We start from the raw sequence: 12,325 nt of genomic DNA on the forward strand, positions 1-12,325 counted from the left end.
GGTCAAGAGATTATTTACATTTCAATGAGTTCAAAGTAGCGTTAAAAATTTTTTTTTAAATAAAAATTTCAAATATTTTTTATTTTTTTAATTTAAATTTTTTTTATTTATTTATTTTTTTTTAATAAAGAAAAATATGAGCTTTGTGATAAAAATAAGAAAGCTCGCGAATAATTATGTGGGTGTGAAAACATATTTTAGTGAGGGAAGAGGAGGGGGGAAAGACAAGGGAGGAAAAAACGTGTGATGTTTTAAAAAGAGAGGTTAAATTTCTAAAAATAGATAAATTTACGCAATTTCATTTCAATTCACACACAATGTTCTTTCGATTCGCGCCGCGCCTCATTTCCATTGGATTCCGTCTATTCATTGGTTAGCGTGTGTCTCACTTTTGCTACAATTGGTTTAGTCGAGAAGATTCTCGAATATTGTGCACAGTAGTATTATAAAAGCTCTCACAGTGACAAGAGGTCGTCAGAATTTTGTGAGACATCGAAGACGATTATTAGAAATAAAAAAGTGATTTTAGCTGGAAAAAAAGAAGAAAACGTCCATTTTACTGTGCATTTGTTTATATTTATAAATATATTTTTTGTAAACAGGAAGTGATTTACTGAAGGTGAGTAGTGAATAATATTATTTATCCACCAAAAAAAAAGAGAAATTTTTCAATATTTTCGCGGGTTGATAATTTTAAACGTTTTAAACATTTTAAACCATTTTAATGAGTATAATTTAAAGAAAATGGGGAAAAAAACGATAATAAGGAGTAGAAATTTTCTTTTGAAATAACGTGATAACGTTTCTTGTCGTTTTATGCAATGAACGTAGATTGCGAAGGTCGTAACACAGTTTACTGGACTGTATATATAGTGCGAGCACTTGGTTATATTTTATTCACGTTACAAGGCGTTTTATCAATTTCTTTTGCAAAAATTTTAATTTTGCGATAAAGCAATCTTGATTTTAAATTTTTTTGATTTTCTTTCTTTAATTTTTTTCTGTTATTTCCTTTCTTATTTTTTTTTGCTTTTTTGTTGAATTTTTTTATGTTCTTTTTTAATTTTTTTTTATTTCATTTCTTAGATTTCCATTTTTGATTTGATTTTTGATTTTCTCTTTTTTTGATTTTCGTTTTTGATTTTAATTTCTAATTTTTTATGCTCTTTTATAATTTTTTTTATTTCCTTTCTTACATTTTCATTTTTAATTTCGTTTTTTGATTTTTTTCTTTTCTTTTTTAATTTTCTTTTTTAATTTCATTTTATAATTTTCTTTTATAATTTTCTTTCATAATATTCTTTCATAATTTTCTTTTATAATTTTCTTTTCTAATTTTCTTTCATAATTTTCTTTTTTGATTTTCTTTTTTGATTTCCTTTTTTAATTTTCGGTTTCGGTTTCCTTATTAATTCCCCTTTTTTAATTCCCTTCTGTTAATTAGAGAAGCAATTTTCTTTTAAACAAAATTTTATAATGAAAAAAATTCATATTTTTGCACAGAATTTTTGAAACACCACTTAAATCAATTTTTCTCGTTTCATTTGTTTATTAAGATATCATTAGTCAACTTTGCAAGAAAAAATATTAATTAAAAAGGAAAAATTCACTTTTAAGAAAAATTAATTGTCCTTAACATTAAACGTCTATAAATAAAGAAGCAGGTAAACAATATTTATAAACAATTTTTGTTAATGCGAAATTTGAAATAAATTGTTTAATTAAAATTATTATTTTCAAAACAAAAAATTTGTGACGTTTATCAAATGTCAAAAGTTCAATAATTTATTTTTATTTTACAAACGAAGTTATAATGTGGAATTAATAGTAGAACTTGGATTATTTAAATAAAAAAATTTGTTATTCCAGAAAATTATTTCTATTTAAAGAAATTATTGATATGAAATAAAGAAAAAAAATTTTAATGTCCAAGTAGTTTAGTAATAAGCAATACAAATTTTTCCGTTTAATGAAAACAATGTTTTTTAATTAATAATTAATTCAATCAAAATTAAAAATTCCTTTTTAAACTTTATCTGAAGAGAAATTAAAATTTTTAATGTTTGCTTTTTCTAAAACCGTTTTTTTATTATATTACATAAAGACCTAAATAATCAAATAAAGACTTAAAAATCAATAAAGGCCTAAATAAGTTTTTAGACCTTAAATTAAAAAATAATTAAAATTTTCAGTTTAATTAAAAAACATTTTTAGTTTAAAAAAAAATTAATTTTAATTAATAAATTATTAATTTTAATTAATTAGTTTAATTAATTTTAATTAATAACTAATTAATTATTAATTATAAATTAATCAATTATTAATATTAATTAATAATTAATTAATGGGTATTATATTAATTAAAGACAATAAATAAATAAATTTAAAATGAAGGTTATAGTAAAAAAAAAATTATTTCCACAGTAAAATAATATACAAAAATGGCAAAGGCGCCAGCAATAGGAATCGATCTGGGAACGACCTACTCTTGTGTAGGTGTTTTTCAACATGGAAAAGTTGAGATCATCGCGAATGATCAGGGCAATAGGACGACTCCAAGTTATGTCGCTTTTACCGACACCGAACGACTCATCGGTGATGCAGCCAAAAATCAAGTTGCTATGAATCCTAGCAACACTATTTTTGGTAAGACGAATTCACTATAATATGATATTTATAGAAAATAATATTCCCCTCTTTTTAATAAAAAAAATCGTCTCCTCTCCTATAAGAGATAAATTATAATCAATTAGTAAATTAATTAATAAATAAATTAATTAATTAATTAACAAATTAATAAGTTGATAGTAATTTAAATTTAATAATAACATAATAAAATTATAAAGTAATTATTACAATAATTTTGGGAAATTTTAGAAAAATTCAAAAGTTATTATATTATTATAACTATAATAAATTACAATAATAGAAAAAACAAAATATAAATAAAAAATAAAAAAAAAAACATTTTACTAATATTCTTTCTGTTAATTGTACGTAAAAAATGAGAATGGGAATTTAATAAAAAAAAATTTCTAGAATTTCAATAAATATTTAAATTTATTTAAACAAATTAAGAATAAAATAAAGTTAACAAATTACTTAAAAAAACTTTCTTTTTAATTAGCAAAAATTAAAGCAAAAATTTTAATTGTTTAGCATGAAGCAGGAGTAAATGAAATAAAGAAAAACACAATGTAATGTAGACGAGTAACTGACTTTTATATTCTCTTCACGCAATCTCGATTGTGGGCGAAAAACCTTTCTGTCGCCTATCGGTCATTTATAGAGTTACTAAGGCGCGAAATTCAAATTAAATGAAAAAGTAAATAATTTTGTTTACCAGTCACGTCAAAATTAAAATTAGTTCTCTTACTAAGTGGACGATAGTTGGCAAAGTAAACAAGTAAAAAACTAATTTTAATTTTGACGTGACTGGAGAAAAGAAATATTACTTGTGAAAAGATATTTTTTATTCTTTCTCTCTCTCTGTCTCTTAATATATTAAAGGAGAGGGACGGAAAGAATGAAAGTCGTCTCTCTCGTATTAAGAGAGAGACGACAGTTCTCGAAATTAGCATCAAACACCCACAGTGCGAAAATTAGCGGAGGCTGATTTATTTTAAGCGCCCGGCTTGCCAGTCTAAACGTGCTATTCCGATTTATTTATAAACCACTATACGTATGCATATTTATTACGTGAATAAAGAATATAAATTTTCTATTTTAGACGCAAAGCGATTGATCGGTCGACGATTCGATGATCCGGCAGTGCAAAGCGACATGAAACATTGGCCATTCAATGTGATGAATGACAATACCCGTCCAAAAATACAAGTCACCTATAGAGATGAACTAAAGACATTCTTCCCCGAGGAGGTATCATCAATGGTACTCGTCAAAATGAAGGAGACAGCCGAAGCATTTTTGGGTAAAAAAATCACCGACGCCGTTATCACTGTGCCGGCATATTTCAACGATTCCCAACGTCAAGCAACAAAGGACGCCGGTTGCATTGCCGGCCTCAATGTCCTGCGAATCATCAATGAACCAACAGCAGCCGCCATTGCCTATGGTCTCGATAAAAAGACAGCTGGCGAAAAGAATGTCCTCATCTTCGATCTCGGCGGTGGGACATTCGACGTTTCAATTTTAACAATTGAAGACGGAATTTTCGAGGTGAAATCAACAGCTGGCGATACACATCTCGGTGGTGAGGACTTCGATAATCGTATGGTGACGCATTTTGCCCTCGAATTCCAGAGGAAGTACAAAAAGGATTTACAGACGAACAAACGTGCTCTGAGAAGATTGCGAACAGCTTGCGAGCGGGCAAAACGAACCCTCAGTTCCTCAACCCAAGCGAGCATTGAAATTGATTCCCTATTCGATGGAATCGATTTTTACACTTCAATCACCAGGGCAAGATTCGAGGAATTGTGCGCCGATCTCTTTAGAAGTACCCTCGAACCAGTGGAGAAGGCTCTGAGGGACGCGAAAATGGACAAAGCCACTGTGGACAGTATCGTCCTTGTCGGCGGTTCGACCAGAATTCCAAAAATTCAAAAACTCCTCCAGGACTTCTTCAATGGCAAAGAGCTGAACAAGTCAATAAATCCCGACGAAGCCGTCGCCTATGGGGCCGCAGTCCAAGCCGCAATTCTCCACGGCGATAAATCCGAGGAGGTTCAGGATCTCCTCCTCCTAGACGTGACACCACTCTCCCTAGGTATCGAAACCGCCGGCGGTGTGATGACCACTCTGATAAAGCGCAACACCACAATTCCAACGAAACAAACCCAAACCTTCACCACCTACTCCGACAATCAACCCGGAGTTCTAATCCAAGTCTACGAAGGCGAACGCGCCATGACAAAGGACAACAACATTCTGGGTAAATTCGAACTAATCGGAATTCCCCCAGCGCCACGTGGTGTGCCCCAAATCGAAGTGACATTCGACATCGACGCCAATGGAATTCTCAATGTTTCGGCAGTGGAGAAATCGACGGGCAAGGAGAACAAGATTACGATCACAAACGACAAGGGACGATTGTCAAAGGACGATATCGAACGAATGGTGAATGAGGCTGAACAGTACAAGCAGGAGGATCAAACGCAAATGGAACGAATAGCCGCGAAAAATTCCCTCGAGTCGTATTGCTTCAATATGAAGGCAACTGTCGAGGACGAGAAGATTAAGGACAAAATTGATGCGGCCGATAAGGAGAAAGTGATGACCAAGTGTAACGAGGTGATTGCATGGTTGGACGCTAATCAGCTGGCTGATAAGGAGGAATTCGGTCATCAGCAGAAGGAACTCGAGGGGATTTGCAATCCAATTGTCACTAAACTCTATCAGGGTGCTGGTGGTGTTCCCGGCGCTGGCGTTCCTCCAGGAGCTGGTGCCACTGGTCCCGCTGGTGGACCAACCATCGAAGAAGTTGATTAAAATCCCTTTTCTTTTCACCATCATCAACAAACTTCGAAAAATCCCTAAATCCTTAATACCCACTTTAAAAGCATAATTCGAACCATGTCCTCTATTTTTAAAAACGAAATTAAAAACACCTATTCTCAAAAATATAATTCGAAACTTGTTTGAACCGCAAACAAATCTAGAATTTCCGAAAGGCCCAAGTCTTACGATTTGACTCCAAATTCAAAATTCAGAATTGAAAATTAATTTTTCTTTGTAAAGACTGATAAGAATGTATTTACTCCAAATGATTTAGTTTCAAAATAAAATTTTTAATTACCGAGAGAATGAAAATTGTATTTACTTTATAATCACTTTAATTGTATTTAACATTTGATATCAGGAAACTTTTAATTTTTATCGACGTTCAAGCAATGAGATTAAAAACAAACAGTAAACATTTATTTTCCTATGGAAAAAATATTTACTGTTTGCTATTAATTTACGAAAATAAGAAAATTGCAAAGAACAAAAGGAACTGTACAAAAATGTTCTCGACAAGTGCGAACGAAAGACAGAGGGAGAAGCGGTTCCCCACTCCGCGCGGTACAACCGGGTCGGAGTGGGGACAATGCGAGTGAGAGAGACACTCCGGTTGTTCTCTCTCACTCCCATTGTCCCCACTCTTACCTTCAGCTTCCTAGTTTCTTGAATTCTAACTAAAAGAACAAAAAGAAAAATTATGTAACCACTTTTTACCTTCTCCTTAAAATTGAGAAGCTTAACTAATTCAAAATTGAAATAAATAGTCATTCATTAAAATTAAAATATAAACTTAAAGTCTAAACTCTAAATTCAGTAAATCGAATTTAGTAATTAGTGTTCAAATTAATCGATTTTACATACGATAAAAACAAATATTACCAAAAGTTGAATAGTTTGTAGAAAACTGTTTCGAGGGCAGTTAGAAACAAAAGTTCAAAAGCAAAAACAAAACTATGTTATAAATACAGTAATATTGCAACAAGTGTGTGCGACGTAAATATCGTAAAATTTCACAAAAATTTTCACATTTTCTCGTTATTGCAATAAGCTTACTGTGGAAACTTGACAAAAATGCTATGAAACAAAATGGTAAACTTATTATACAACGTTACTGTAAATTACTTTGCAAGTATTACTGAAATCTAAATTCCAACAATGCTGAAAATTAAATTGCAATATTATAGAAACTTAATTTGCCAAGTGACAGCAAGTTTCCATGTCAAATTCGCAACCTGAGCACATTAAAATCGTAAAACTTTCATGTCAGCAACCTTGCTGCAAAATTAAATCTCCCATTTGGAAATATTCATTACAAAACTGTTAAGTAAAATTTTAACACAGTTTTTACAAGATTATATTGTTAGAATTAGAAGTAAACTAAATTTCTAATTAATACCAATTAATACACCAAATGAATATAATATACATGAACATCAAAGAAAAAAGTAACTTTACAAAAATTATTCAGCATTAAATAAATTTTACTGCAAATGAAATTTTTTAAACTATATTTATAGAATTTAGTCGAGAGAGAAATAAAAATATTGTTTATGAAATTATTGAATATATATCTATATTATAATAAAAAGTTGAGAGTTATATTATTGATGATAATTAATAACATAGTAAGAAATTAAATTAAATAAATAAATTATATGAACGAGTAAATTCTTAACAGTACCTGGGTGATATTCATGAAAATCGATGACAAAAAAAAATTGTTTATTTTCTTATAGTTTCTAGCCTAAATTTTATAAAATTAAATAAATTAATTATACATAAAAATTACAATTTCAATACCTAAATAAATTACAAATTTTACGTAAATTCAAATGTTGAGAATTTTAATTTCTTTTTTTGAAATAACAAAAATCAAAAATAGGGATAAATTGGTTTTAATACAAGAGAAAATCGAAGTTTGCTTATAATTATTTATATGTAAAAGAAATATTATTATTTAAAAACTATACTGTAATTATATGATAATTATTCTCGTTATATTATAGATAAAAAAATTAATTGTTATATCATACACATCGATGTTTTTCAAGCCGTATATTCAAGTACATTGAGTTTCTTATACAATGTCAAAAAAGCACAAAATAAAAGGCTTTTATTAATTATTGAATATTTTCACACACGACTGATTTATTTCCATTTTTATTTAGCATTTTTTTTTTCATTTCTATTATGTACTTATAGATTTCAATGAAAAGTTAATAAACGTATAATTATAAATTACTTATTAGTTTTACTTTTATTTTTAAAACACGTATCCCTTTTAACTATTATTAATTAATTTTAATATTTATTAATAGTAAATATTATTTTTGATATTTACTATTACTTATTACTTATTAAAAATAATATTCTCTATTATTTAATATTTAGTAAATAATTATTTATTTTTAACATTTAATAAATAATTATTTATTTTTAATATTTAATAAATAAAATAATAATCTTCAACTATTTAGTTAAAATAAAAAATTGCTTCAAAAGCAACAAGTCTTGAGATGTTGGTGAAGACGATCGAGGGAAACGTTTTTGTAATTAAGGTTGTAAAAAATAAACAATCTACAAATTTTCAAACGTTATGGAAAATATTAGAAAAAATAATTTTACAAAATTGATTTTATATAATTTTTTGTTCTCCATTTGATTATTTATAAAAAAATATTTTTTTTGATGCATGATTATCATATTTTTGTATTTTCTACGATTGTTAATTGATTTTATGTTTTTTGTGATTTAATATTCTCATATTACTCTCTAAATCTGAATTAGTAGTTTTCTACAAATGAAATAGTACGGATTCGTTTTCTAATTCTTTTAGTAACAGTTTTGTCTGATTTTTAGTAACTAACTGTTAGTAGAAAACTGTATTTTTCACATTAAAAATTCTCATAACGGAATAATTTATTTTACGAAAAAAATGTTAAAAACTCCTATTTTTCAAACATGACAATTTATGTCAAACAATTTAATTATTTCTTTAGACAACAAATTTCAAAATTTAAAAAAATTCTAATTTCAAGAAATTTGTAGAAGACGATCGAAAAAATAGATTATGTTCAAAGATAAGAAACTTATTGTCTGATTGTAAAAGACAAACAATTGTCAATTTTCAAAAATTATGGAAAACATTAGAAAAATATCTGAAATAAAAGCAATTTTTTTTTATCTTTTAGTATCAAATGACTGATAATTGTAGGTATGTAAGGCCCGCAAAAGTATCAGTAAATATAAATAAACAAGTTTTCCCTCCAACAATGTCAAACGACAAGAAAATAACAAACTTACAACAACTTTTTTTGAAAGACTACAAGAACAGAGTTGAGTCCCCCCACAAACGAAACAGTCAATTTTCCATTAAAGAACAAAAGAATCATGAAGTATTCAAAAAAGCTTTTTGGTCTCGTACTCTTCAGTCGTAATTATTTTGAGTGTGTCAGGAAGGAGCAATTACACTCTTGGATTATTAGGATACCTAAAAGAAGAATCAAGACTCCACCAGTTAATATTTGTAACTTTTATATAATAAAAATAATAAATAATAATAAACTTTTATATAATTATGAAATACTTATTTATTAGTTTTACCTTTAAATTTAAAATAGACATCCTTTTTAATTATTTTAATCTAATTTTACGATTTATTAATGGTAATTATCTTTTTTTAACAGCATGTGACTGTTACAGAAATCAATGTTAATTTTTTCGACCACTTTTCTCTTAAAATATTAAATAAATTAAGCTAGTTTTTTGTGAATAACTCTAAAATATCAGAAAGAAGAGCAGTGATGTGCAAAAGTTTTAATAATTCTAAAATAAATTATAAAAAAATACTTTGAAATGGGAAAAGACGAGAAATTGATTAAAAGTGATTTTGAGAACTGATAATTTTAAAGTTATTTTTTAATAAATAATTTTAAAAATATTAAAACTTTTTCACATCACTGCCCTTCTTTATGATATTTTAGAGTTATTCACAAAAAACTAGCTTAATTTATTTAATATTTTAAGAGAAAAGTGGTCGAAAAAATTAACATTGAATTCTGTAACAATCACATGCTGTTAATTAAATAAATAACGTAATAATTGTACCAACAAGAATCCTATTAATTGAATCGTAAAAGAATTAAATGTGATTTCATTGTGATAATTAATTAATATTATTCATGCTCTTGATCAGATGTATCAATTAATCTTCTAAAAAGTTGATATTAATGAACCTTTTCGAAGCAAAAAAGCTTTGTTATACAGTAAGAAAAATGAAATTTAGAATATTTAGTTGTAAAGGTCAACTTTAATTACACGGTTTCTATATATAAATTTTCTTCTAGTAAAAAAATCGATAACAAGAAATATTAGTTGTACGTTTCCAAGTATACACTTATTTATCAACATTTTAAGTAGTAGATACCTGTTTTGGTCAGACATGAATTTTGTTTCTTTTATAGTAATAAAAAATCAGAATCAGACATTATTAATATTTGTAATTTGTAATTAATTAATTAATATTTGTAATTTTGCCCGTACAAAATATAGATGATCAGACTGTATAATTTTATACTTTTAAGTAGTAAAATCCAGTTACGGAAAGACATTCTTACATTGCAATTTTTAGTATTAAAAGTTGATTCTTAGACGGTTAAAATTTATGTTCTTGTGTAATGATCATTACTATTGTTCAATGCTACAGATAATCCTTGTCTTAAGTAAAATATCCTTATTTTGGCCCAAAACATTAAAAAATGATATTTTAAGTAGTATAGACCAACCGTGGTTGAAAATGTACATTTAGACATTTTTAATTTGTCCATAGTTAAACTAGTTCAGGTACAATAAGACAAACCTAATTTGTTTTTTTCTGCAATATTATATCGTATTACAATGAAATATAAAAAATTATTATTAGCTATGTATATAGTTCAGATAATATTTTTTTAATTACCCTACGTGCAGAATTTAAAAAGAAAACAAACGGTTGCCTTGGTGATTAACAAAACATCTATAATTGCGAAAATGAAAATTTTCCTTCTGCTACACAGGAAAAAAAAAGTCTGACTCCGTTTACACCTTAAATTCAGCCCATGTATTTCACATAAGTCTGTCCTTGTTTAACGGGGCTGACTCCGTTTACACCTTAAATTCAGCCTCAAAAAGAGGCTGAAAGTAAAACTTTTTTTTTAGTGTGTATAATTTTACTTTCAAAAAGATACAATCTACTTGAGAAAGAAAAGAAAGTATATTTAAAGAATTTGCGCAAATCATACTGTATAAAAATAATTTTATTTTATAATAAAGAAGAGAATAAATATATGCATTTCGTTGATTCTATACTGGTAACCATCCCGCTTTTATCCTAAAAGAGAAAAATATGCATTAAAATTAAAAGAATCCACTAAAATAAAAATTACATTTTCATACTGTATAAATAAGAAAGTAAAAATCAAACTTTTAAATTTTAATTTATTTTGATATTATCATATTATCAAGTAAGAATTGTTTATTTATTATTTTCACTTTATGACGTTTTATTATTTTATTCATTGTTATATTTCATAGTGAGAATAAAATATTCTATATACAATGTGTAAATATTAAAGTATATTGAATTATTAAATGACCCTAATTTTAGGCACCTAGTCTAAAATATTCTAAATTTTTTTAAATTTTTCTTCGTGCACAACTTTAAAAACAAACAGTTGCCCTGGTGATGAACTTTTGTTCGTCACCAAGGTAACTTTTGTTTTTTTAACGCAATTTTTATTATCTCTTTTTGCATCAAACGACTAATAATAGTATTAAGGTCCTTGTATACAAGTATTAGGAAACATAAATAAAACCATTATATTCAATAGAGAAAAATACCTATTAATATTAGAAATATCCCCGAAAATGAAGATTGTATTTTTTAGGGTCAATATTAAATGCGCATTTAAATTGAATTAAAAAAATTTAATTTATCTTTAAGAAAATATCAATATTTCTCTTTACATCTTTTTTCATTAGACTTTCGTGAAGACGATCGAAGAAAATCGTTTTTGTAAAAGATTGAAAATATAAACAATGTGCAAATTTTCAAACATTATGGAAAATATTACAAAAATAATGATGAAAAAAGCAATTTTTATTATCTTTTAGCGTAAAATGACTGATAATTATATGCATTGTAGGCCCTGTACAAATAGTAGTAAACTTAAATAAACTCGTTTGCCCTTCAAGAATGTCATACTAAAAAAAAAATATCAGACTTACAACAACTTCTTGGAAAGACTACAAGAACAGAGTCGACTCCTCTTGCAATTGAAAGAGTTAATTTTCCGTTAAAGAATTAAAAAATGATGAAGTTCTTGAATGTGACTTTTTGTTTTGTGGTCTTGAGTTTAATTTTCCTGAGTGTATCAGGAAGGAGCAATTACACTCTTGGATTAATAGGATACCTAAAAGAAGAATCAAGACTGCACCAGGTAATATTTGTAATTGATGATCAATTTCTTGCAAATGCAGAATCCAATGCTAATGCACAACTCATTCGTGATGTTTCCAAAAACTTCCCTTCATTGAGTATGAGTTTACATAAAGCACAAGATGATCTGGAAAAGTACTTTTCATTACATCTGCAAATTCCTAGAAGAACAACAATGTTTGCTTTTATTCTCAACGGATCTGAAAAGAAGTATGCACTTCAATTAAACGCTACATTGAATAAAGTAGAATTCTTGTCTTATCATCAGTCGTATCCCAAGTGTTTAATCAACTTCTTTAAAACAAGAAGGGCTCCTTCCTATGAGAATGTGTTAAAATCACTATGGCACAAAGACATGCTGGACATTTCTATTCTTGAAAATTATGT

At 27.5% G+C, this 12,325-nt stretch overlaps 1 protein-coding gene across 1 annotated transcript; it reads left to right on the plus strand.

Moving 5' to 3' along the window:
• The first annotated feature begins 421 nt into the window (after positions 1-421).
• On the plus strand, positions 422-7,704 carry LOC122498277 (heat shock 70 kDa protein cognate 4-like). Its single transcript, XM_043605947.1, has 3 exons — positions 422-619; positions 2,425-2,646; positions 3,731-7,704. The coding sequence occupies exons 2-3, from the start codon at positions 2,442-2,444 to the stop codon at positions 5,449-5,451; spliced, it is 1,926 nt and encodes a 641-aa protein (XP_043461882.1). The 5' UTR covers positions 422-619; positions 2,425-2,441; the 3' UTR covers positions 5,452-7,704.
• The last annotated feature ends 4,621 nt before the right edge of the window (positions 7,705-12,325 follow it).

Source organism: Leptopilina heterotoma, unplaced genomic scaffold (assembly GCF_015476425.1).
Source record: "Leptopilina heterotoma isolate Lh14 unplaced genomic scaffold, ASM1547642v1 Lhet_144, whole genome shotgun sequence".
Classification (NCBI taxonomy): domain Eukaryota; kingdom Metazoa; phylum Arthropoda; class Insecta; order Hymenoptera; family Figitidae; genus Leptopilina; species Leptopilina heterotoma.